We start from the raw sequence: 27121 nt of genomic DNA on the forward strand, positions 1-27121 counted from the left end.
TTAGGGTGGGATGGGTCACAGCAGTCTACATATTTCTTTGCACCTTCATGGGAATATTTTTTCTTTCTTAGGCCCATATTTATTATTGAATGTTATTTGACAGGGCAAATATTTACCTGCAAATCTCTCCTTCCGAGTGTGAATACTATTTCTGTGAATCAATGTTTGAGTGGAAGTCCTGGATCCGGGCAGATAATCGCACAGAACATGACTCAGTGGAGAATTTGGGTCACTGGATGTTTGCCATGTTTCGAAGAACAGTTTCACAGGTCTTTGGTCAAGTCACGTCTTTTATGATTAATAGCAAGGCACAGAAGGGAGATGGTGCTGGCCGGATGGAGAGAGTGTTTTATAAAGCAGCACAGTGCTTCCCTCCCCTTCCAAGCGGGAAAAGTAGAAGGCAAAAGACTTCATTTGTTGATGTGCTCCAAAGTTGTCATTCCCTCCCGGATCACCTGCACTGCGAGTCCTTAGCATCTTTTAAAGTACGGCTATGTTTACGGCCTCGGCCAAGTCGCAGACGGTCCCTCGAGAGCGCTGCTGCATTAAGGCATCTGGCTGTCCCTTCATTCCAGCCCAGCTATCAGCTACGTGCAGCCACCTGGCTGCGGGCAGGCCCAAGAATAGCCCTTCTCGTGCTGATGCTTCTGGCAGTGCTTCCTTGGGCCTGTGCCCATGGTTTGACCAAGTGTTTTTGTTACTAGGTGGCTGCCTGAAGCTGCCAGGGCTTGGCTTTATTTGCAGTTCAAAAGGAGGTGTGGAGCGGGAGGGAAAAGTGGAGTAACCACTTCAGCAGGGGTAGGAGTGTGGGTTTGAGTTTGGCTGCACAGAGTCTGCAAGGACGCGACGCCAGCTGAGCCATCCGCGCATGTCTGTGCTGTGCCAAGGACACCCCAATGCCCTCTCCTTTCCCAAGAAGTAGGAATCTCTGCATAAGATCCCTCTCTTGTAGGAGCTTCCTATATCCAGAACAGCAGAGCAGTTCTTCAGGGATGCTTCATGCAAATGCAGAGTAACGTTTGTGCCCCATGTACACCCCAGCGGAAGTTGAAATCTGGCCCAGTACCTCAAAGTGATCAAAGTGAAAGCTGGGAACCAGCTTCCTCATTTCTGTCCCTGCATATCCCATTGATGTCATCTGAGGCCGGGTTGAGGTACAAGCAGCAGAAGCGAGCTCTTTTGTTGGGTGCATTACAGCAGTGGGGGACATTTGCATTTACCTTGGCAGTGAAAACGCCCAGCACTGTCTCCAGCTCGCTCATCTTCACGTTTTAGCAGGCTGGAGTGAGAAGTCCTCATTGACCACGTTGACTTGTGGTCATTTTCAGAGGCTTCTTATGGTCATGTGAAGAAGATGCTTATGGATTTGATATGCTTATAATTGAAGTGCTTATGCAGATATAGAAAAAGCAGTCCATTTTTACCGTATATAAAGCACAGGGTTCTCATGCTTGGGATACTGAGGACAACCAGACTCGCTGCAAGAGCTCCTCAGCAGCTCTCCGCTTCTCAGCATCTCCGTTCCTCCATTCCTCCATTGTCTCTCTCTCCATCCACTCAGTCAATTCAGCTCCGTTGCTGACCTGGGCGCTCTTTGTCTGCAACTCGTGCTTTTTCTGCACCATCAAACGTGCATGGAAATGGGTCCACAGGATGCCTGAGTCCTTGTCAACAGTGCTTTGCTCAGTGTGTGCATGCTGCTGTTGCTTGAACACGCGTGAAAGAGGTAGGAGCTCATGTCCCCCTTCATCATTCTCAGGTAGCTCAGCTGTCCATGGGGCATCATACAGAGCCTGTGCTGTGTTGTCATCCATTCTGTATCATCCTGCTCTCAGAAATTTGCTCTTTCCAGCACCTCACCATTTTTTAGACTCACCTCTTGCCCGTCATCCTTCTCAAGCTTCTCTGGGGTTTGAGCCATTGCATCTTTCCCACTCACCTCACCTTGTGAGTTACTGGGGTCGCCTGCAGATCTGGCACAGGTGACTGCTCAAGAGCCTGGCGCTTTCCAACTCCCGAAAACAGTTAGTGGGTACAGGAAGCCTGGGGAGCCTTGGCATAGCTTGGCAGAGCTTGTTGCACTGTCCCCTGAGCTGAGTGCAGCACTGGACAGGAGCCCATGGCTGGAGGAGCTGTTGGTGTGTGGGGAGCACCGGTTGAACCAATGAGTGCCACGGCGAGGACTGTGGCCCAGCGTGCAGGGTAAGGCGGGTAGGGGTGAATACCTCAAACAGCTTCTCCAGCCCCTACTCCTGGACCTGCGAGCAGGCCAAGGTGAACCTGGTCACTGGGGTGCAGGAACATGTTTAAGCTGGGTTTTCAGGAAGGAAAAAAATATATTTTAATAACGTTTTGATGCTGTTGGAGGTTGGTTGCATCTGCTGAGAGATAAGGCTTGTTGTTTTAGCTCATTTCAGTGTTTTAATTTGAAGAGGAATAATGTGTAGTCTCAACAACTGTCATCTATTTGACAGTGGAAAATCCTAGATCTTGTAGTTTTTTGTATTTTTTTTCTGTGCACCATAGCGGGCAGCCTTTTAGCAAAGCTTCTCCATGCACTTGTGCTTGGAGTCCTGGTGGGATGAACGGATTCAGGCCAGCTCACTAATCTAATTTGTAATGTATCCTCATAATGTATAATTGGCTGTTTAATTTAATTCCAATTAGCATAAGGATGGGAAATACAATCCGCAGGGTGGCCCATATGGTGGCGAGCAGGGTCACTGAGGGTTGCTGGCAGAGGACTTGGGATGACTTTGGGCCACCCTTTGCAGGGACGGCTCCGTCATCCCAGGAGTGTCGATGGCCAAGCGACCACCAAGAGATCAGTGGCTGGTCCCATCCTCCCGAGTGAAAATCTCTGTGCCCCATCTCCCTCCTTATGTTTTCCAGCAAATAGCCACAACTTACTTTGGAAAATTGGTGGTGATGATGCAGGGTGAGAGCTTGGGGCGCTGGGGCTGATGGTGTTGCTTGGATATTGTCTAATCTGATTCTGTTTGCGTACAGCTTTGCAATTTTGATATGTCTGCACAAGAGTGGAGCTCCTTGCAAAGCATTGTCATTTAAACTGATCTTCTTTTTCTTTTTTTCTCCCCCAAGCTGAGTGAAGCAGAGGCAGGAACATACTGGGAGGGTGACAAGGTTTTTGCTTGCTGTGCAAAACCGCCTCAAACCCCTTTGGTGAGGAGCTGTTCTGCAGTAATGCAAGAAAACTTGTACTTTTGAAGAGAGCTTTGGGAAACTTTGAGTGGGTTTTACATAATTTAGTTAAGCACGGCAAAGCCACTTGCTTATATGCCTGATACCAAAATAAAGCAGTCGGCAGAACAAGTTTGCTCTTCAATGATTTATTTAAATCCAGCTTTGCATGCCATGCAATGAAATCCTCTTAAACAAGCGGGAAAGAATCGTTCTACCTCTACATGCGTAGCCCAAATGAAAACTTAACTACTAGACTTCTTAATCAGGATCTCTCTGTCTGCTGTTGTGTTCAGCCTCTCATCCCCCCCTGCTTTCCACTATAATGCCAATCCTAGAGAGAAGCTGCCTACAAAAGTCGCCCAGCTCAAGTTCCCAGTACAATGGCTGTTGATACCGAGCCATCACAGCACGACTCCGTTCTTATGTTTCGGTGTGATTGTATTCCAAAACTGGGGAATGTCAGGTAGGGGCGGGTGTGCAGGGCATCCTCTTCTCCCTGTTCCTTCTCCCTGTATGGTGGGACAACAGGAGAGAGGAAGGAAAGGGAGTTCAACTTCACAGAGGATGAGCCACCATTCCAACTCCCCGCTGCTTCTCATACAGAGTCCCAGTTAAATACACTTCTTATTTTATTTTATTAGGATTTTTTTTTCCTTTCCCTGACATCTAGGGGATGGAGTGTGTGAATTGGAGCTAGGTCTTGGGCAATAGATTAATAAAGCCTGCAGTGTTTACTGGTTTTGCACACATCTGGGGTTTTGCTCTGAAATCGAGTATTAAGACAAAATCCGTCCATGAAACTGGGTGATCTGAAAAATTTAGCTTAAAACCCATGGGTATAATGCTATGGCTAATCAGAATTTCATCTGCTATAATAATATGTGAAACAGTAGGCATTTAGTGTAAGCTTTCCCTGCCAGAGACTCATCATATTCTGCTTTCATAATTGATGATTTGGGATAGATTCACACGTACATTAGGAGGCAAATACATTTTGGTCTCCAGTGAAAACAAAAGTACAGGTGCAATGACATATTCTTTTTTTAAATACAAATTGGAACACTTAAAAGTAAACAAACCACCAGACAGCATGGGAAGTGGGACCAGCATGTCTGCATGTTTGTCATCTCCTTGCGGCAGCATCGGTGGGGATGCTCGTCCCAGCTGGATGTGGACAGGAGTTTAAGTAAGGATGGATCCCTGAGAGCGATGCTGTCTCGCAAGGCTTCTTCAAAGGAGTTTAGCAAATGGCATGGCTGTGCTTGCAAATCTCTCTCCCTGGTTGTAGCTGTGTGCTGGAGTTTGTGGGGATCCAACAGGCACTTCATCCCCAAGTACTGTGGTGTTGCCTGGTGGAGCAGCGCTACTGCACTTACAGCTGCTACGTAACTGCGACTTACTCATGTCACAGGGAGGAGATGTCTTTTTAAAATAAGTGTTTTTACTGGCACATGATTTAGCATTATAATGTTTAATAATAATTGCACAAATAATCATTTCCCTTTGCTGAAGCAACAAGGCAGTAACACATTGTGAAATGTGTGTTTTTTTTTTTTTCATTTTAGACATACAACAGCCAGAACGAGAATAATGAAGACTATGAAATCCCTCCCATAACGCCCCCTAATCTCCCGGACCCTTCCCTCCTTCACTTGGTGGACCACGAATCTGGATATCATTCCCTGTGCCACGGCCTGCCTCCAAACAGTCTGATACCAGCATACCCCTACCAGAACATGGACCTTCCAGCCATCATGGTGTCCAACATGCTCAGCCAGGAGGGGCATCTTCTTTCCAGCCAGCTACCAACGGTGAGAACTTTCCCCACCACTGCCTTTCATGTGAACACAGCAGTCCCTGTTAGCATTATGAATTGATTGACTTTAGAGTATTAATGACCAACTCTTTCCAGCTGGGGGCTGATGAAGCAGGTGGCTTGGCCCTGTATCGCTGCACTCCCAAGTCCATTGGGTGGCATCATTGCCATCCTCCGTGTGGTCCTGCTCTCCCTGGTAACTTTATGTCTCAAATCTGGTGTCTTCCCAAGCCTTTTCAATCCTCAAGTTGCCTTCAGGACGGGGGACAATGTGACTCTGGCATGAGCCTTCCTCCCAGTGTCAAGGTCAATGAGCTCCCTCCTCGTGCTCACAAACTTAAATTGTCTTCTGGCCATGCCTTGGGAAGGTGATACCCTCAGAGGTTTCAAATGACTTTTCAAGAGGAATAAATAACAGAGGGATAACAAATTAAAATGCAGATCTGGGAAGACACTTTGGGCCTAATTAGGCCTTTGGACACTTGTGTGCCAGAAGCACTAAGGAAAGACCTGGCTTGACATGAGCAGTATCGAATTAATGCTGCAGCTGTTTAATAATATTTTCCTCTTTAGCAGCTTTAGCTCTATGGTTAGTTTGCTATATTGTTTCTTTCTGAGATCATTGATTTTCATGGGTGTTGTTGGAAGGCATCAATATCAAACTGAGCCAATTTAACTTGAATAGCTTGCTGCAACTCTACAACTGCATGAGTGAAAGGACAGTTGGTGTTGATTGCCGGAAGAGATAGCAGTCTGAAAGGTAGCGAGACTTAAATATTTAAATGGGATACTGTCTCGTAGTCTAGGAAAATCCTGAGGCTTTCTAAAGTCTTGATGCCCCTCCAAGTTTTGCCGTTAGTGTGTTTAAGAAAAATATCATGTTCTTCCCATCAATATTGAACACAGGCTTATTTCTATGAAATTAAATATTACTTAGGTCTCCATGATAGCTTTTAGGTTCTTAGGTGATTAAAACATTCATTTCTGAGGCAAAAAGAGTCAATTTCAGATGAAATATTTTCCCTAGTTTAATTTAAAGCACAACCGCATTTCCTGACCCCTATTTTCATAACAAGATAATTTTATCCTGTGTTGATTTCCTCATTTTTGAGGGGTGATATAGCACTTATAAATCCTTTTCTAAAATACCTAAAGAAACAGGAATAGTGGGATTTATTAAGCAGCTTCCATACGTTGGAAATAATTTATTTTAGAGTAGTCCTTGGCAAATATTCTCTTTCTTAGTTTATGGTACTGTTTTACAAGTGCAGCGTTGTGATAATAAATCAGGACTGAGCCGGAGAAGATAAGAAGGGGGCTTAGTGGGCTGTAAATGTAGAACAGAGAGATTAAGATTTGTTTGCCCCTTTACACTAAAATAAAAAATCAGGTGAACCCTGAATTTTCCAGCTGATAGCGAATTGCAAAGGTCTCATTTCTAACAAAGCTCCTGGCAGAAAGGCAAGTAGATCAAGGAGAGAACAGTAGGAATTTCAGGTCAAAATCAATGTTTTTTCCTTTTTTTTCCAGGAGAGATGGGCTCATTTTGGGGATGCTGCCCATGGCTTTGCCAGGCAGACTGAGTGCTACAGGCTTCCCCATGCCCCCACTCGGGTGGGTTTGTAGCAGGAAGCCTTCAGATCAAGGAAGGGACTTGTTTGCAAACACTTCCAAAGAGCGAGGATTCATTGCCAGGTAGATGGGGATGGAGAGCAGGCTGGAAAGCGAGCCCCATGCAGGTGGGGAGGAGGAGGAGGAGGCGGTTTTGCCTCTGCTCCAGGAGCAACGTTGCAGATGTGACTGCAAGAGTCTTGCCTTGCTCCACTGTTCTCTGTAGCTTGTGCTGCTTTTTGCATACACAGCTATTTCTTGCCTTGGCTGTCGACACTTTTGGTTTGAAAGTGGTGAGAAATGTTAATGACAAGCAATTCAGGGTAACATGTTTAGTCATTGGTTAGACCTTGCCTCTAAAACACTAGCTAGAGGCTTGGGAGTTTTTAAGGTGTCCTTATGACCAACCTAGGGCTTCTGGAAAGGCAGCAGGCAGGAATCCTGGAGGGCAATGCAGGTGGCAATTTCCCTCTGCAGCTCAGAAATGAGTATGGACAACATGCATTTAGGTTGCTCTGTCCTCTTTGGCTTATCCTAGGACATCATCACGCTAACTCTACCGTCACTAGGACATCATCACACTAACCATCACATCACTAACCCTCCTGATGTCACTGCCAGGAAGGAAAGCATTGCTTCCAGCGTACAGATGAATCCAAAGCAGGGCAAGTGTAAGCCATCCACAGAAATGTCCACCGCAAACCAGGAAAAGCTGTGTTTTCCATCAGGTTTTAGGGCGTGCAGGGAACTTTTCAGGCACTGGAGACAGGGTGAAGGGAGATGGAGCGAGCAGGAGGGGACGAGACAGCAGAGCAGGTGGTTTTAGGAGGGCAATGGAGCAGAGGGAGGAGTTGGGACTGGTGCTTTGGGGAGGGGTGGATGGGTCTGGTGCTTGTGACAAGAAGCTAACTGAAAAATCTTAATATGACTGAGGATTTTCTTCACTGTCATTTTTGCAGGGAGGGCAGGGAAGAGCAGGGAAAGAGGAAGCATGGCAGGAAAGGAGAAAAACAGGGAGGAAAATGGGAAAAGTGAGATTTTCTCTGAGAGGTTGGAATATTTAGGCAAGAAAAAAAGATGATCAGAGAGGAGAGAAAAGTGAATTTTTCCTCCTTGGAAAGAAAAAGAGTTTGCCTGCTGTAAGGATCAGAGGTTTTGAGGCCCGGGCAGAAGGCTGCACTGGCAAAGCACATCCACAGTGCAAAAATGCCAAATTTCTGCTCACCCGTGGAGGCTATCTGTGTGCTGCAATGCCATCTTTAATTACAGCTACAAGTTATTATTTTCCATGGGCTTCCCACATCGTTTACCGGGGGAAAGATTGAGATCCCAAAAACTCAAAATGTTTCGGTGGCCCGTGCTCAAAGACGGAGGGTACCCGTTTGCTGGGGGCTGCCAAAGGCCCCCTCCTGCTCAGCTCGTTTTTGCACTGAGGGCCTTAATCAATGCTCAGACCCACCAAGGAAGGTGCATCCAGGCTGCGCCACGCTCCAAAGCTACAGGAGCCACCTGTAGCCAAGACTCGGCAAAGTCCCCATTTTTGCACGGGGGGAATTTGCACCGTCAGTTTTGTGCCGCGAGCTTTAGGATTTCTGCTAATTTGACTTTATGCTTATTAATGCTTCAGTCTTTAAAAACTAAGCTCCCAACCATGGGCCCTGGGTAGAAAACAGAAATAACACAAGCGTCCGTGAAGGGCTCTTTGTATTAAGCAGGGCCCCGTTCGCAATTCTTTGCTAGTGTTTTTCTCAGAGGCAATAAATGAAAGAAATATGTCTTTTTAAATTTTATAAAACTCAGAAAAATGGTTTTAAACAGCTTTTCTTCACCTCCTATAATTATTTATTTTCAAACAGTCCTTCAGGGTAATGTTCCGTTTTCTTATTTCACACTCCTTTTTCTCATAAATGAACCATCACTTCAATAAATCATTATGAAAACAGAGACTAACACAAACCCTGAAAGGTTGAAAGATTTATGTAACACATTTATGTTTTCCATTTTCTCATTCTGGTACTCCACTGCTAAAGCTAAGCTAATAAAAGCTGCTATTAATATTTCTTGTTGCCTAGCAACTGCAGAGAGGGAGTAATAGCTTTAGCTAGAAAAATAGATGACCGATAAGGAAAAATTCAATTCTTTTATTATCTCAAGGGAAAATGGGCTTTTACTGGAACATTATGATGTACGAGTGTGAAGTTGAATACAAAGGATATTTTTCCAGTTGTTTTTCTATTTTTAATGAACATTATTTTACCTTTGCGGGCGCATTTAAAGGCGCTCGCCCCACCTACTTGCCAGGTTAATTTTGCAGCAGCCCCGTGTCTCCAGCTCCACGTATGTGCCAGCGTGTTCGTTTGGGAGCCCCTTGCTTGCCCTGAGCTTCAGCGCGTTGCCCTACAACTTCACTCCAAGTAGAGAGCTGGGAGAGCAGGTCCCTGGTCAGAGAGTAAATGGGATTTGTGTTTAAGCGGATGGTTCGTGCTCGGGGTGTCTGTGCAGTCACTCCATGATGTTTTGGCAGCCATGCCTGCAGCTTTGGTGTTGGGAACCACACTGAGAGCTCCAGGACAGTCGCTCCGGGGAAGGACCCCCCTTATCAGCCATAAAATATCCATGCAGTGGCTGTGGGAGACAGGCAAAGCAACGGGCTTCATGCTGCTAGCATCTCAAAATGATGCCAGTTTTAAATGCAAACTTCCTCGGAGCACTAATCGGAGCTGGAAACGCGCTGCTGGTGCAGCGCTGCCGAGGAGGCGCGTGGCGAACAGCATGGGCGTATTAGCAGTGTAATTAAAATATCAATTACGCAGTGCTGACAGTTTGCCAAGTAACTGGCTTTTGCACACAGTAAACTTAATCACTCCTAAATCTACTCACAGGCCTTGATGTGATCTCAATGCCAGGGCAAGGCAACGTAAAAGCAGCACCGCTAAAGCGCAGCCTCGATATTACTTTGCGTAATGGTGCTGCACTCTGGAGCTGGTATCATGTTCAGAAAATTATCTTTTAATGTACAATTTGTATTGCTGAGAAATGTCACTTACTTTGCAGAGCGTCTCGCTGACATAAAACCCAAGATTTATTTCTGTCATTTTTTTGTCTCCTTTGCTGTGTTGATAATAAGAGGCCTACTTTATGTCTGTAATGCGCGTGTCAGTTTGGAAATTTGGGGTTTCATAAGAGACAGTAGTATAAATAAAACATGATATAAATTAAAAATATAGTGGAAAATAAATCTGTGAATTGCACTACCTGATAAGATGAATGCAGCATGAAGGAGATTTTCAGACAGGATCACATAACTGGAAGTATTCAGAGTAAATATGTTTGAAGTGTTGAATGGACCTTTTCTAAAAACTGATTTTGATTTGAAAATGTGCGTTTGTCTGGGTATGTGTGAAGATATACTATTAGCCTAGTTTTCACCTCGTGAATATTTTTTTCCTATGCTATGCATCTCTGCAGGATGATATTTTCTCTTTTCAGGAAACAAAAAAGTCCTTTCAGCTGTTTTTCTGCTTTAAGTTAAAAATGCGGTTAAAAAATGTATTTTTCCCATGTTAACAATTCTTGCAAATGAGTCTATTAAGTTTCCAGGCTTTGGAAAAATACCTAGCAATTTGGAAGGGAGTTTCTTTAGAGTCTAACATGTGGCTTTGTTCACCCTAGCTAATTCTGTAGTTCCGCTTTGCACCCAAAGCTTGGATGCTTTTTACCTGGGCATGAAGAGGGAGATTTGGGCACATTCTCATGTGGGGCTCCATCCTAGGGCTCTCTGCTTGCTCCAGCCTTAGCGTTACGGCTTAGTGTTACGAGGAGGACGGAGGTTGCATGCTCACCTGCACTGAAACCTTCTGCCTTTCGAGGTGAGTCCTGACTGAGACCGCCCAGGTGTGGAAAGAGGTGAAAGGGGAATTACCACAACATGTTCCTCGCTCTGCGGCCACTGCCACCCCTTGCAAAACCCAGGCCTCATTGTTCTAGCAGGTCAAGTTGAGCTCTTGTCTTGGTTTTGGTGTCCTGGCAGGTATGCCAAGGTGGCTAGACAAGTTCCTCTGCCTTGGCCCCAGGGATGGAGCAGGGCATAGCCCAGCTTCTGCCACCAGTGGGTGGCCCCGCTCCTGCAATGCTCCATTTGCCCAGGAGAAGGTCAGCCCATGGTGGCAGCAGTTGGATGCTTTACAGCATCTCCAGAGCATCTCAGCAAGGTGAAATCTAAAGAGCAGAAGCCAAGACAGGAAAAAAAAAAAAAAAAAAACAGACTCGGAAACCTGCCAGAAAAGCAAAGGCTTGACTTGCGGAGTGCTGGAGAGCTGTGCAAATCGTGTCAGGGAATTTGCAAGGCAGATCACAAAGATTTTTGTCCCAGGCGGCGTACAGCTGATTTGGAGCTTCCTTCTTTTATAATTTAGCATCTGTGGCTCTGCTGAGCTGTTTTACAAGGCAGAAACCCAATCCCTGAAGGGACGGGAGCCAAAGTTCAGTATTGCGTATTATGCCCTGATGAGGCTATTGCATTAATGCCAAGCGGGAGAGTTAGCGCAGCTGATTTATATGGTGCGTGCGTGTGCAGCACAGCAACGTGGCTCTGTAAACATTTCCTCTGCTAACCTAGTGCGGATTTGTCCTGAAGTGCAGATCTGTGTTGTTAAGCAGTCGGTAGAAGATTCTCCGTGGGACAGTAAAAGGTCAAGCAAGTGGGGTGCTGAAAGGTACTGGACAAACCAGAGTGATTTTCCCTGGCCCTTTCTGCTCCCAGAGAATGGATGAAATGTTATTTAACAGCATATTCCTGATGTGAAATTCTGCAGAATTTGAGAAAATAAAAACAAATCCGTTTTAGGCTGTCTTTCCAAACAGCATGTTGCTGTTGTACATTAACAGCTTCAAGTCTGCACAGGAAAAATGTATTCCATGCAAATCCCAATGTTTGATTTCATGCTCTGGGTCATACGCCTCAAAAACTCCAGGACTAAATTGAGTTCTCTATGAAAATTTGGATTTCATCCTCCATAATGGTTCATTGGAACTAGAATTCTCTTGAGTGACAGTTTTCCTCATTTCCTTTTGCTCTGCTTTTGTGCTGAAGTAGAAAAGTCATAGTACAATGAATTTAGTGCAGTCAGCAGCAATTCAGCCATGCTGATTTATTTGAGCCATTCATAGACAAGTACTGCACTGCTCTGTAAGTGGCAGTGCCCATGAATTTCATGTTGATTTTTACCGTTTCCCATGAATGGTCAAAGGTTTTAGTTATTACAACCAGATTTTTGCTCCTGGGTTCTCTGGGTGATGCTGAACTCCATTATTCAGCTGACCTTGGACGAGGTGTATGGGAAAACAGAGCAGCTTCTCTGGCTGCTCTCCAGATCACAAATGAAGAGTCAAGAATGGTGTCCCTTTCAATAATTTTAGATTTCTTTCTGTTATCTTTATATTTTTGCAGTGCTTTTGTTGTATGGGCCATAAAATCATTAAAATAAACAGTGCAAGGAAGTGGTCAATAACATTTTAGTGCTCACTCAATCACCTGGCACACTCCATTGCCATGGCAAATCATGAATAGTAACACCTGGACTTCAGTTATAGCTTACCTTAAAAGTTCATCAGGGAAAAAAATAGATGGTTAACTATAATGCTGTAGCTAGATGGTTACTTTGTAGTCCATAATCTACTGTAATCTAAAAAACATGGATCGTTAAAATCAGTACATATTGCAAGCAGACTTTAGGGCTTTCTGTATACTGTGAGCATGTTTCTCAGCCTTGTCGGTCTTGCCAAGCAGCTGTAGGTTGGCTTTTGCGGAGCCAGAGTTGTGGAAAACAGAATTAGCTCAAGAAAGACTGGATTTAATAGTTTCTCCAAGAAACCTTCAACTTCTTCCTTGTATCTATCACTGAATGGATGCCCAAATATTTAATGTGATTTAACAGGTTTTCTTTGCTGTTAAATATGTACATTTTCCAAAATAGTGCCTTGATCAACAAAATAACATGGAGCAATACCAGGAGCCCACAGCACCTGATAGAAGGGCAGGTGGCAGCCAGTGTGTTTGAGGGCAGCAGCGCTGATTACATTGAAAAAGGGCAGCACCAATGAACCTCTTGTTCTAAACCTGCATACCACAATGTCTAAACAGCCCATTTCAGGGACAACTGAGGGCATCTGGTAGTTTTGAATAGAAATGTAGGTGAATTCAAAGACAAAGAGGCCAAGAACATGGAGGTAGAGGGAAGGAGACATCTCCTGCTCTCATGGAGATGAGTTCAAAAGCATAGATTATAGACAGCACTCTTCTTCCTGGAGAATCTGACGAGTTTACAGAGTCTTTAGAAAAAAGAATATTTATGAAGAAAAAAAAAAAAACAGGCTTTCCAGCCAAAGCCAAGAATAAGATTGCCAAGTACAGAGCAGTGTCAGTGTTGAGTCATGAGTAGAAAAAATACTAAGCAAGGATCCTAACCATTTTGTTAAAAACACTGCAAATAGCACTCCAATCAGTAGTTAACCCTGGAAGCGACATCCTGTAGTGGACAAACAATTTTAATCCTGAGCACGTGGAAATTGATGTTGTAGGATGAACAGTAGAATGTGCTGAAGGGATAGAGATAGCTGCAATTTGCAAACACTTCACCTGAAATGTCAGTTCCATACATGGTAGCACTGCATGTTTGTTGCAAGAAGTGTTGTTCCTCAGTGTACCATCCCCTTGCAAACATCAGCGGCAAAGGCAAAGTAGTAGGACAAGGTCCTACAGTTGAATATCAAAGACAGTTTCCTGACTTCAGCTTGTATTTCTGATGGGTTGAGCCTAACCAAGTGCCTACCCTGCACCTTAATGCTGCAGTTCAGCCCCAGATGTATTAGCCACATATGGAACAGTGTGTTTGCAGGGAGATGGTATCTTCTGGAGACATACAAGGTGGAGATACAGAACTGCCCAGTGGGTAGCCTTCTGGGGCCAGTGCATGCTGCAAGACACCCTAGCAGATGGCATCAGTCATGTGAATACGTTCATTCATTTATGTCTGCGGAGGAAATGGTGGGGTCTTGAACTTTGCATCAATCCAAAGAACTTGAGCAAGAATCTTAGAAGGAAACATTTGTCTATGCCTATAAAAACCTGATGCTTGCTGAGATGGTAAGAAGCAATTTCTTCCATGGATCAGAAGTGTCCTGGTCTCTTTTTCCTCTTTCTGCCGTCTGCCAGACTTGTCTTTGTCAATGGACTAGTTGTCCTGCTCTGTCGATCCTGTCTCTGGGATGGGGGTGACCCTGGTTGCAATTGGTCTCCCAGGCCTGAGAAGCTGTAAGGTCTTGCAGGACTGAAAGAGGACACCAGCAGTGATGGCCCATCTCACTTAAGACTGCTGGATCGCAGGCTCTACCAATGACAATTGTTCAAATCTTTGGGCTAAGCAAAGCCAAGAGACAATTTCCAATTTACATGAATATAATTACAAGGCTTGCTGAATTATGGTGGAGAGTTTGTGCAAGCCCAAGCAACTTAGTCCTTTTTGCAGACACAGAAGAGGCCAGGGTACGACAGCACAATGAGAAGCGCATCTGACTTGCGTGTTGGCATCACCAGGAGTGCCAGGGCCCAGCTGATGTGGCTGCTCTTAGCATTCTGGGAGAGCTGCTGCAGTGGCAAGGAAAATTATTCATGGATCAAAAAAGAGAGGCATCATCAACACAGTGTCATCATTTCCTCTTTTCTGCCGCAAGGTTGAAGCAAGACGCCAGCTGCAGTGGGTGAGAAATAGCTTGAAGAAATACTGGCAAAAATGCAGTATTTATTCTAGCAAGAGCCTTGTGGTTCAAGCCAAGGTATCACTCACAAATTTGTGGAGAAGCCCAATGGGTATACAACCCTTAGCTTACCCTAAGAGTAACCCTGACCCTAAGATGGGGAGCAACAGGATCAAGAGAACCCTCAGTGCTCCCTCAGCAAGTTTGCTGATGATACCAAGCTGGGAGGAGTAGCTGATACCCCAGAGGGCTGCGCTGCCATCCAGAGGGACCTGGACAGACTGGACAACTGGGCGGTGAAAAACCTCATGCAATTCAACAAGGCCAAGTGCAAGGTTCTGCACCTGGGGAGGAATAACCCCATATACTAGTACAGGCTGGGGACCGACCTTCTGGAGAGCAGCTCTGCAGAGAGAGACCTGGGTGTCATGGTGGACGACAACTTGACCATGAGGGAGCAGTGTGCCCTTGTGGCCAAGAAGGCCAATGGGATCCTGGGGTGCATTAGGAAGAGCGTCTCCAGCAGGTCGAGGGAGGGGATCCTGCCCCTCTACTCAGCCCTGGTGAGGCCACATCTGGAGTATTGTGTCCAGTTCTGGGCCCCACAGTACAAGAGGGATGTGGAGCTGCTGGAGAGAGTCCAGCGCAGGGCCACAAGGATGATCAGGGGCCTGGAACATCTGCCCTACGAGGAGAGGCTGAGGGAGCTGGGCCTGTTCAGCCTGGAGAAGAGAAGGCTGAGAGGGGACCTGAGCAGTGTCTAGAAGTACCTCAAGGGAGGCAGTGAGGAGGATGGTGCTGGCCTCTTTTCACTGGTGGCCACTGGCAGGACTAGAGGTAATGGCCACAAACTGAAGCACCAAAAGTTCCGCATGAACTTAAGGAAAAATTTAACAGTGAGGGTGACAGAGCACTGGAACAGGCTGCCCAGAGAGGTTGTGGAGTCTCCTTCTCTGAAGATCTTCAAAACCCACTTGGACGCGGTCCTGTGCAACGTGCTCTAGGTGACCCTGCATGTGCAGGGGTTGGACTGGATGACCTCTAGAGATCCCTTCCAACCTTAAGCATTCTGTGATTCTGTGATTCTATGAACCACGCACAGCAGTCGCGTGCTTTATGTCACTAGAAATAATGGCAGAGGTGAAGAGAGGAAGGCCAGCAATGAAGCATTAATTAAGGGATGCCAAACCAGGGAAGAAAAAAGGAATGCAAAGTGCTTTGGAGGAGATGGTAGTTCCTGGGTCTCTACTGTGCTTAGGCACCCTTGTCCCGGTGTCATTGACCTCTGGAGACAATAAAAGCCGCCCACAGGGCACCCCTACAACTCAAGGAATTCACTGAAATGCTAAAATTTACCACCTACCTGATGAGGAACCGAATTCTGATGCTCTCAAGCAAAGGCCATGCAGGATTTCGAGACCTGTGGTGAAAGCACACTTACAAAAAGCAACACAAAGCGAGTGTCAGAGGAAGGAACCATGTGAATGCCTTCCAAGGGAACATGGTGGACAATAATTTGCCTGGGGCAATGCAAAAGTCTGTGACAGAGCTGAGAAGTGAGCGAGAGATCTTCCAGCCTAATTCCCACTGCAGCACTGCCTTCACCTCAGACTACTAGAAGCATCAGAGCATCTCTTATTTATCCCAATGATCAAGAGAATCCCTCGTTGTGATAAACCACTTGGCCTTTGGTCTTCTGGTTCATCCACTTGCTAATCAGATTAGCTCCTAAAACAGAGCCCGGAGATGGCATCCTCTAGGAAATCAAACCAGCACAATCAAAAGTGGCTCCAACAGGTGTTTGCTTGAAAAATAAACCTAACTTGTGACCATGTTTTATTGCCTTTCCCCCATGTAGGGCAAAGGAAGTGGCTTACACTCTGCTGTGTGTAGCTGCAGCCAAACTTATGCAGTGCTCAAATGCATCTGAACACTAAATATTTGCCTGATTCTGGAGGGGTTTTGCAGCCCTGGGCTGCATACGGAAGCTCTGCCCCTCAAGGTGCCCCCGGGATGCTGCATCGCAGCAGCAGGCAAGCAGGCAAGCAGGCTCTGCTTGCAAGGATGGCACTTAGAGGGGATATTTTAATTCAGAAACGATGTAGGTGTAATACAGCGCTGCCGAAAAGCCGCCAGTGCAGGAGTCCCACCATGATGTCCTTACGGTCTGTTTTCAGAGTGAGACTGCACTTTTAAAGGAAGAAGTTGATTGTTAAAATAGAAAACTTCATTGAATTATATAGCTACTAAATAATTATTTTTCAGTACTGCTGCTAAAAATGCCCCATTGAAAAGGGGCATTCTGTCGCTGCAAAATGCTGTCAATCCCCTGCATGCAGGATTTTGATTTACAGTTGCATTTTATTTACCAGGTTTGGCTGATCCAGGGGCTGGAGAGTGCAGGGTAAATATTTGCATCTGCAGCCAAAGAGCCAGCGCTGCTGGTGAGGCTGTGGCAGTGCCTGAGGTCCCGTTCGCACGGGGATTTTGGGGTTGCTGGGAGCTAGTTTGGGGAGGCAAAGTAGTTGGCCTGGAAAGCACACGGGTCCCCAGATTCAGAGGAAAAGCATATACCCACGCAATCTTAATTATGGCTTTGGAAGCATCACCTAATTGCATTGCTGTCTCGTCACAATGGCACAAATATTCATGAGTGGGAATTTTGCTTCTCATTGTAATAGGTGACATAAAGAGGTGGCACCTTTCCGAAGAGTTAATACGAATGTGTAAACACAGGCTGGAGCACAAACTATCGAGCCACGTGCAGCAAAAACATCCCAGTGTTTATTGTACTAATTGAATATTCATGAGATGCCAATTTAAATTAGAGTTCACAACTGTTGCTGCGCCTAATGAATAATTTAAATAAGTGTGGCCAAAGAGATTTCAATGCTGCATTAGCAAACTGCAAGGGATTAAGCAACAGAGAATTTTTAATTAGCTTTGTATATCCAATAATAAATTCATTGGAAAGATGGTTTTAATTATCCCACATGTTAATTCAAAATACAGTGCATTAATTTCCAATTGTAAAGTAACCCTTTCTTCCCAGTTAATGTATTTGTCATTCCCGAATTCTCTGCATCTCGGGACATTCCAGGTGTAGATTGTCGCAAGCTTTGGGAATCTTTTCACTCTTGACCCATCTCAAGGAGGCTGCAATAGGGGAATAAGCCTGGTTATTTTACTTTCATGTATGGGGAAGCCGGGACAAGTGAGATCAAGTCACTTCCTACGAGCATGAGTCCCCATTCTGCATGCTGCTGCGTTTCCTCTCTCATATGCCTACAGCTGTTTCAGAAATATTGCCTGCTCCTGCAAAGCCTGTTCATGACAGTGATAAAAGTTTGTCACATTCATCTCCTATAAGCAGCTTTAAATTTTCCTTTAAAAATTATTTGATGAGTAAATAGAAGTCCCAATCCCCAAGCCTCAGCAGAGATCACTCACGGGCTTCTTGACCCCGGTGGCACCACTGTGGGGTTTTCTGAGTTTGGGAGAAAACCTACAAAACACAATCAAAGATGGGACATTTTTCCACTGATCTAACCCAGCCGTTTGCTGCTGCAAAGACCCCATTTGAGGCTCGTGGCAGTGGCTGCTCAGGGAGCTGTGAGTTGCAGTGGCCATGTTTCAAATCTGGAATTGAGTTGTCGTGAAAATCGTCCTGGTGATAGGTAGCTTTCTTCTCTATTTGACATGTTTTGTACGAAGCTTTTCATAGAAAACAGATTCTTTTCTCTGCAAGAAGGGACCTAATAGCTGTTTTGTGGGAAGAAAAACACTCTTGTATTTACTGTGCTGAGCAAATGCTGTCCCAGCAAACCTCTCCAGAGGTCATTGCAGTTCCTTCCATGGATGGAGCATCTTCTCCACCTCCTGAAGAAGCCCCCTAAGAGCAGGGTTTTGCGATGCATCCAGGAAGCCCATAAATCCAAACTTTCCCACGCTGGGCTTAAGCAAGTGTGTGTGCAAGTCCCAGCACCTTGGAGCCTTCATGAGGTCTCTGTGTATAGAGAGAACTGTAGCTCCCCCAAGCCTAAAAGCTTATCTGGAGACTTGCTGGAGAGAAGACAAATCAGGAGGGATACCAGGATGCCTAGATCCTTCTGCCTCCACTGAACCAGCCATGTCCGAGGCCTGACGGCCAGCTCGGACGGTGCCCTCGGGTCTGCAGAGCAGAGGAGAGCACTTGTGTCCAGCTGGTCTTGTTGGATCTCAGGCTGCTGCATTCATCACATCTCAGGGAGAGGTGAGGAGCGCTGGGAGATAATGTGCTCCTCTCTCTTTTGGGGACTGGAGTTACTTGACAGATGGCATCGCCGTAAAGCGGTGCGCTGGCACTGACATGTATCGACTGAACCCTGGGACTCAATTGATGAAGCTCCCCAGCACCAGCAGGCAATCGCAGGAGGAAAAATCAAACCTCTAACAGGATCACTTGTGGCTCTTGTTTTCCCATGTGGGGTATGTGCTCTGGGAGGAAAGGGGGTGCTTTTGATGATCCGAATCCCTGCAGCTACCTGGATTAAATAAGAACTGGAGTTAGAAACATTTTGATGTTGTTTTGGCAATGCAGTCCTGGGTGGACCATCAGATCTGGCATATGTCATATGCCAAAATTAGCTCCCGTGATGTTAAAAGAGAAGGAAAGAAGGGAAACTTTCAGATATCTGTTTTCTATCATTCAGAAACCAAAAGAGGAGTGAAACCCTGTTGGACTGAATATTGTTTCACCAATCTTCCTTAATACAATACAGCTAATTTAATAAAATGTATTACACAAAGCAGGCAGGCAGGCAAAGCAGCCGCTCGCGTTAATGTTGCCGTTGGAACTTAAATAAGCCCTTCCTGAAGTTGTTTGTCTTTAATTCTGCGTTTTTGCAAGTTTTTGCATGTCTATAATTTGTGTTGGAATAGCATTTGCAGTTATATTGGCTAGTTAAAAAATGAGAAGTGTTTGAAGGTATCAGGAATTAGGACACAGTTACCACTTCTGGCTCTTGCAGTAGGAGTTGGTGCTTGAATTTCTGTCCTCCATTTCCTTCTGCAATTAGTTGTGTGCAATATATATTCACTTGGGCTTTTCACAACTATTTTAAATGTCTTCAGCATTTGCTGTAATTAAGGACAAGAAGATTAGCCAGTGTCTCCTGTTAGCAGTTTATGGGATGCAGCCAATTCACGGCATGCCCAGGAGCTGTCGCGGGGGTTACGAGGGTTACAGAGCTGGGGAAAAAAGGGGTAACTCCTTGCAGATGTGTAAGAGAAGTGTTGTGGTGTGTGTGCAGATGTGGCATCCCCACTGGTTGAGTTTTTCATCTTCATCTCTTTCTAGTACTGCAGGAATTCCTTAAGATGCTTGAAAAGTGGACAGTTAAACTTTGTAATGAGAAAAAAGAAGAGATACTTTTAAAATTAATTTACAGTATTTAATTCACAGGGACAATCCTTCCATGTAGTCCTCCTGTTTTTCTGTTGTGTTCTAAAATTACTTCTTTTTCTTATGCTCCATGCAATAAAACTTTGAGGCCCATCACTACTTTCAAGTCTATTGCTTTTGGGGAATGCAGTATCTAAAATGTCTGAGAAGAGTCAGAAGAGGCATAAAACAGTGTGAATTGTACCTTGCTGAAAGGGTTTGACGAGCTGCAGGAGCTTGCAAGGGGAGGACAGAAAATACCTAGGGAGATGATGGGACCAGCGTGGCTTCCCATTCCATCCATGCTTGGGTGGATTAGGCATGTGACATGAGGTGCTGCTACCCTGCAGCCATGGGAAACCATGGAACACCATTCCCTTTCTTATTTGTAAATTAAGAGGTAATTAAGACTTGCTTGTGATGTCTTCTGCAGCTAAGTAGAATAGAGCCGTGTGGCCAATTTACAGGAAAATTCTGGTCCCTGTTTTTGGGGAGACAATGAACTTATGCCTGAATGAACCACAATTGCCTTCATCTACAAATGGTTTTGAAAACATTGCTAAATAATGTATTCAGAAAACATGCTGGAAATTAATGGAATAGATTATCTGCAAACATGTTTGCTGAATTATCAGGTATGTTCTCTACCCATAAAATAATGTATTAAAAAAGAAAAAAAGCACGAACAGAAGTTTATTGGATACATTATCTAGAGAATGTCTTCCAGCTGGAGCTGCATGGCATGCTCAGACTGACTCCTTTGGAGCATCCGAAGGGCAAGGGACCCATCCCCAAAGGCATGTACAATCCAGGGCTTTTCTTCACACGCCTTTTTCTAGACTGTTCTGCTCAACTCTGACTTGAGGAGTGCCAGTTTGGTGAGGTCAGGCTGCTCGCTGGGCATGAGCAGTTCTAAGTGGCTGCACTGCTTCATGCATGGTCTTTGCTGAGATGGCGAAGCACCTACAGGAGCCGCCGAGCAGAGCTGGGCTGTTGCGAGTAGCTTTGCCCCGTCTTTGCATCCCGATCCGGGAAGCAGCGAGGGCCCCTTGGGGACGTGGCACCGCAGCTGCTCCAGGCCTGGAGGAGGTGGCAAGGACAGCAAAGCTAAGGCCAGCGAGCACGATGAGAACAGCAAGGACAGTGAGGACACGGTGCCAACAAGGACAGTGAGAGCTGCAGGACAGTGGTGAGGATGGCAGGGACAGCGAGGGCAGCAGGTCCTGTTTCAATCAGGAGGGCTGTTCACATGCGGAGGAGGAAGGCGACGCCGCTGTGCCTTGCACTTCAGGCAGCCTCTCGTCCTGCTCAGGCTGTAGGGACAATCCCAGCGTTTGAATTCGCAGCTCGCAATATGTATAAATCCCATAGTGAGCTGGTGGGATCCTCCGGTCAAGCCCTTCCAGCAAGCAGTGTCTTCATGAGAAGACTCCTCGTGCATTAAAGGCTGCCTCCCTCCGATTTTCCGCTTCTCCTCCCACAGGGAAGCTGCATGCCTTTTTAATTGCTTTTGGATGATCTTTTCCCCGCTCTTTGCAGCATCTCTAAGCTGCTTCATCCAGCTCTGCCAGGCTGGGCTGCATCATGCCCTGGGCCACGAGGATGTGGACAACCTCAGCTTTGGTGGGAATGTAGCCTGTATAGCATGAGTGACACAAACCGTGCCAGTGCCGCAGCCCCGGTGATGGGCTCTGGCACGTATGGCTGCATCATCAGGACCAACAGGAAAGGCCTAGTTTCCAGTTATGCAGTGTCCAAACCAGGCGAGAAAGCTTTTCTTCACGTTCAATCTACACCAGCAGGCTGAGCGAGCGGGGCTGCACGTGTCTGCTAGCCAAGCAGCTCTGGCTTTGTGCATGCTGGTGGTGTTCAGTAATTGGGGGAAGCTCGAGGAAGATCTGCAGGGCTAGAGAAGCGCTAATGTGCAAATATTTGGAAAGGGAAACAGAACAGCCCATGTAATTACAGCCGTGTCAGTCTGTCATCAGTCCTTCACAGAATAACAGAGTGGCAGATCCAGGCCTCAATTAATAAAGAATTAAAGGGAAGTAATATAATTAATGCCAATCAACATGGGCTGATGGAAAACAAATCTTGTCAGACTAACTTGATATCTTTTTTGATGAGATTACAGGTTTGGGTGGGAAGGATAACAATGTTAACAATGTGCCTAGACATCTGCCAGGCATATGACTTGGAAGCACAAAGTACATTGAGAAAGTTGAACAACTCGAAATCGGTGTTTTTGTGAGTTTGAGCAATTGGTTTGTCACCTCGTCCTCCTAGCACATGTCGTATTTTTGCCAAAGAAAGCATAAATGATTGCCAGTGAAGTCTGCCAGTGATGCCATAAGCATGACAGGAGTGAAGGAAGGAGACCTGATGGATCCAGAGCTCCTGGAGTGGCAGGGGAAGCTCATTGCAAATAGTGGCTATGCGTTTGGGGAACTGACATATCGTCCCACATGCAGGAGCCAAATAATTTTGCAAGAAGCAGAGTAAGAAAATGTTATTGCTTGGAGGTGACGCTGGACAGGACCTGGGAGATATGGGGAGCAGCCGCACTTCAAGGCTGATGGAGACGTTCAAAAACACCCCTAGAAATGAGCAGAGGACAGGAAACCTTGGGAGAGAGTCCAGGGAACCTCCCAGCTTATGTAGCCAAAGCAGGAGGCAGTGATGGGATAGGAAGCTCCAGCTCCAGGTGACCATGCAGGCTGCAAGGGGCGGTTTTACAACTTAGGGTAGCCAGATGAACCGACCAGTTCAGCCCTGCTGCAGTGAATCCATTGGACATCTTCATGGTTTTTCTGCCCACTGCAGCCCCACAGTCTTGCCACCGGGACCCCTGCTGTGCTAGCAAGCCTTTCTGGAAGGATGACACCCCTCCAAAAAACAAAAATTGCCTCCTTCTTAAATCCTTTCTTTCTCATATTTGTAATAGGATGATCAGCGAGAGCAAAGCTGTGGCTGTTACTTTAAAGGATAAATTAGTTTGACTCTTTAACTCAATAATTAAAACTGTTATGGCTATGAGCCTGCAGGGATAATGTACTATTATTATAGTCATTTGTTTCAATTAAATGCTTACTGATTTTACAATAGCAGCTGGGCACCTATGTGAGATAGCTATTACTCTGAACAAGACATCTCAAATTCCTGTAGAAATTTGTCACTGCACTAAAGCGTTTTACATAGACCATGAAAGTTTATTAGGAGCAGTTACAAATCGGGAAGAGGAGGGGTGGTAATTGGGGATATATTTTCTTATCAGCTTCTCTCTCTCCTGCTCGTGCACACTCTTTTTTTTTTTTTTTTTCTTTTTAAGTAAATCATCTTTAAGCATTTCAGTTGTGGCCATGCGTTCACATTTAAACTTCCGTACAGAAGAAGCCTGCTGGGAAAACTTTGCTTCAAAGCTGCTCAGCAGATAATTTCTCTCCCCAGCTGATTGCGATGGTAATGGCTCGTTCGCGGGCGCCGCGGAGCGGAGAAAGGATCAGTGCTGCCACGGAGCATCCTGCCCCAGCGGGATCTCCCACATCCCAGGCGACCCCGGCTGGGATTCTCCCTGGTGCTGGGGGGCATGAGCAGTGTGGAACTCCCCTTGATGTGTTTCCAAATGTTATCTTCGCTGCCAGAGCACTCAGGCGTCAAGTCACTGTCTTTAGCCTGTTTCTGATGTTGCTTTGTCCCTGGTGCCGTCAAAGCAGAGGTTGCCCATGGAACAGGGAGCTCGGTGCATGTGCCCTTCGGCAGCCTCTTCTTCCTTTCCTCTTGGAGGATTAGCTGAGGCCCTTGTGTGCCCAAAATGCATATTCATTAAAAAAAAAAAAGGGAATATTGTGAAAAAGAGAGCTATCTCAGAGCTAGTGCAACCATTGGGAAGCTGCTAAGTAAAATGCACTTACTTACTGAGTGTATTCCATCCTGACGGTGGTGTGGAGAGTCAAGCCAGGACCGTATCTCATTCTGCTGCCACGAGGTGCCCGGTGCAGGATGTGGCCTTGGACAAAGGCAGGTATTAGTTTTTTCCTCCAAATTTCTTAAAAACTTGCAGTACGTATCCCATATCCATAATTGCACTTCTGGGCTTGTTCTGCTCGGCTGCATAAATAAAATGCACTTTAAGGAAAAAGTGCATGATTACATATTTAATGGATAATGGGAGCTGTTATGGTCTATTGGCCACGTAATCAAAGTTTTTTTAAAAAATTGTCTTAATATAGTCCTTACCCAAGAGGCTGCCATGGCTGCAGATGCAAATATGATATTTTAAATTTTAAAAGAATTTAAACGACATTTCTGAGCCTCCTCCGTTTATGAAACCCCCATCTCATAAACTTTTCCTGCATTTAAATTTAAAATAAGGACAATAAATTATCCTTTTCCTTCGCAGCTGCTAGATCAGCTTGCTTGTTGGCAGGTCTGGATTAAACTGCGAGGAGACGAGGCAGGTTGGCCCTTTCCTCCTCAGACACAGCAAAGGGCTCTGGCTGCCCGCGCACCCATGGGTGCCATCCCTGACTCCTCGCAGGTGGCATAAGAATGCTCCTCTTTTAAATAATAGTGGGACTGCTCAGGTGCGTATAGTGCCACATGCATATGTATATATTAATTATATAAAAATATGCAATATATCATATATAAATATATGATTGTTTAATATGTATGCATATATATAAATATATGCGTATAGGGGTCTTGGGATGTGAAGGGTCTCAGGACATGGAGGGCAGGGGACAACGAGTCCGTGGTGGCATCCTGGCTTACAGGAGTCAAACCACCCCTGTGCCCATATATATGTGGCATATTTTTGCAACCCCATGAGCTGAGGATAGTGGCTCTGTGCAGCCCCAAAGTCAAGTTCATGCTCCTGAGGCCACTTAAATGCAAGGTGTACTTTTCATCATGCAAGTTATATCCCAGTACTTAGTAATTAGTAATTAATCCAGAAAAGGGACAGATCTGGTAAAATTTGCTCCTCTAACATGCTGCTCTGCCCGTGGCGAGCCTCACAGCATGAGCAGAACACGCTCTCTGGATGCCGTGTAAAGCTCTTGATTCCTGACCTGCGGTGGTAAATCTGTTTTTTGCCTTTGGATTTATTTCCTCTGAAGCCTACTGAGCTCGAGCAGTGGGTTGCTGTCTGTGCGTGCGCTAATGGAGCTGGCAAGGGTCCACTGTTAATGAGAGATTGCACCTCAGTGGGCTTATCGGAAATAAAGATGGTTAATAAATAAAGCCCGGGTCTTTAAACTCATGTTAACATTAATCAGATTAATGCAAAAAAGCAGAAAGTCTGGAAAATGGTTAAGACAGGGTTTGATTTCCCTCCTGCCGGCTTCTTCCGTGGAGGCATCAGGTTGCACTTGCGTCACCGTCTCAGGTGGCAGGCAGGGAGACAAGGGCCATGCGCTCCGGTGCTTGCATCAGGAAGTGAGCAGCGGGAACGGGCAGGGAAATCCTTCTTGGAATTTCCTTGAGCCTAGTGATGTGTGTTTGTGGACAGCTCGGCCAGGTAACTCTCCTCTTGGATGCAGATGCAGAATTCTGCTCCTGTTTAGAAATCTTAGCAGGCATCACCTGCCTTTGTTGTTCATTTCTGGGCATCTTTCATTTTTACTGCGTTCATTTAGGGAGGATCTGAACTGACTGTGATAGTTCACAAATTCAGAAGCATCATCTCCAGAAGAAGTTGTAGATCAGCAGTTACTGCAGCTGCGGAAGTTGGATTTGAGCTGGACTGTTTGGGATGCGCCTTGGGAAGTGCCTTGATCTCTGCTGGCTTTGAGCTGTGGGGAAGCAGAGGCCTCAGGTTTGGTGGCGATGGTGGCTTTGGGCAGGAGTTGTGCAAAGGTGAGAGTAAGGGAGTTTATTCCCAGATCCTGAGCCCAGAAGTATTTTTGCTGCTTGTTATTAATTCATAAATTAAGGAGAAGACAGTTGCATGCTACACATGCTGACGATGAGCTCTGTGTCTTGGCTGTAGCTGTTGGCCGTGTACAAGGGCACCGGAGCTACTGCGGGTTAAAACCAGCCACCCAAAGCTCCTCCATGTCCAGGCCAGGAGCAGGACCCAGGGGTGCTACCTCTGCCCTGCTCTTGCCTGGCTGGAAGGGGGCAAAAAGATGCCATAGAATAACTGTAAAGCAGTCACCAAGCATTCATCAGGGAGTGCTGTGACAGTACGATGAGTAACTACATTTTCTGAATTAAAAAATGATCTTCTCCTAACTCAGATCCAGGAGATGGTCCACTCGGACGCCTCTTCCTATGACTCGAGCCGTCAAGTGCCCCTGATCAATCGAGCAGGGATGTTAGCCGGGCCCATGGGCGCGCTCAGCCAGTCTCAGCTGATTTCCCAGATGGGGATGCGCAGCGGTGGTACCCACGGCTCCCCATCGCCCCCGGGAAGTAAGTCTGCTACACCATCTCCCTCCAGCTCTACTCAGGAAGAGGAGACAGAGTCACATTATAAGGTAGGTGCCGTCATGCCTCTTTTAACAGATAGTAAAGCTGGCAAATGCTGTTTTTCAGTAAGCGAGAGCTTGCGCTGGTAGGAGCAATGACTTCTTGTCTTTCTTTCCCATGGACCCTGAAGGAGATTCTCCCAAGAATGGGGTTGGTTGAACCTTGTTGGGCTTGGGTTGTGCATGCAGTAAGTGTGGCAAGGAAAACCTGGTGTTGAAGAGGGTTTTCCCCAAAAAAGTTTTGCCTTTCTTTCTGCAGTTTGCTAGACATCAAGCTGAAGGTCTTTCTCTGGTGAGGCTTCAACAAGGAAATGCTGATTCAGTGCTGAGGTTATTCCCTCCCGCAAATTTTCCGAGGCAAAATTAGATTTCTGGAGGCAAGTTGAAGAGACCAGAAGAGGGAGGGAAGATACAACCAGGGTGAGAGCATGAGCAGTTTAGGTGCTAGAAACAAGCTGATAGGCAGCAGAATGGAGTTCAAGATGAGCTGCCCAAAGCAGAGATCAGGGCAGGAGCCTGCACTGAGCCCTTGGTCAGTCGCCCAACATCTTTCTCAAAATGCACCATCAAAAAAAACTTGTGTGCATGAGACTTCCTGCGGGTACTTGTGGAGGACAACTTGAGGCAGTCATGGGGCTGCACCTGCAGGTCTCTGTCCGAGGGTATCACTGTGTTCCTACGGGGCTGATTAAAAACCTTTCTGGAAAACCTTTTTCTGGAAGGTGCTGCTCCCAAGGATCATGCCAGAAGCAGTGATGGTGTAACCTTGTCCCACAAGAGTGTAGGGTTATGACAGGATCTGAAGATATAACCAGTGTAGTAAGAAGTGCAGAGACAGGA

The 27121-nt window shown here is 46.0% G+C and overlaps 1 protein-coding gene across 1 annotated transcript in view; it reads left to right on the plus strand.

Annotated features, from left to right (window-relative positions):
- Positions 1-27121, plus strand: part of TOX2 (TOX high mobility group box family member 2) — a 119912-nt gene that overhangs the window by 65541 nt on the left and 27250 nt on the right. The window contains exons 3-4 of the mRNA XM_088538744.1: positions 4770-5015; positions 26051-26290. Coding sequence (XP_088394870.1) covers positions 4770-5015; positions 26051-26290 — 486 coding nt within the window. The remainder of the gene's footprint in view (positions 1-4769; positions 5016-26050; positions 26291-27121) is intronic.

Source organism: Tinamus guttatus, unplaced genomic scaffold, assembly GCF_059628265.1.
Source record: "Tinamus guttatus ecotype Peru unplaced genomic scaffold, ASM5962826v1 Tinamus_guttatus_pri_ptg001150l, whole genome shotgun sequence".
Lineage (NCBI taxonomy): Eukaryota > Metazoa > Chordata > Aves > Tinamiformes > Tinamidae > Tinamus > Tinamus guttatus.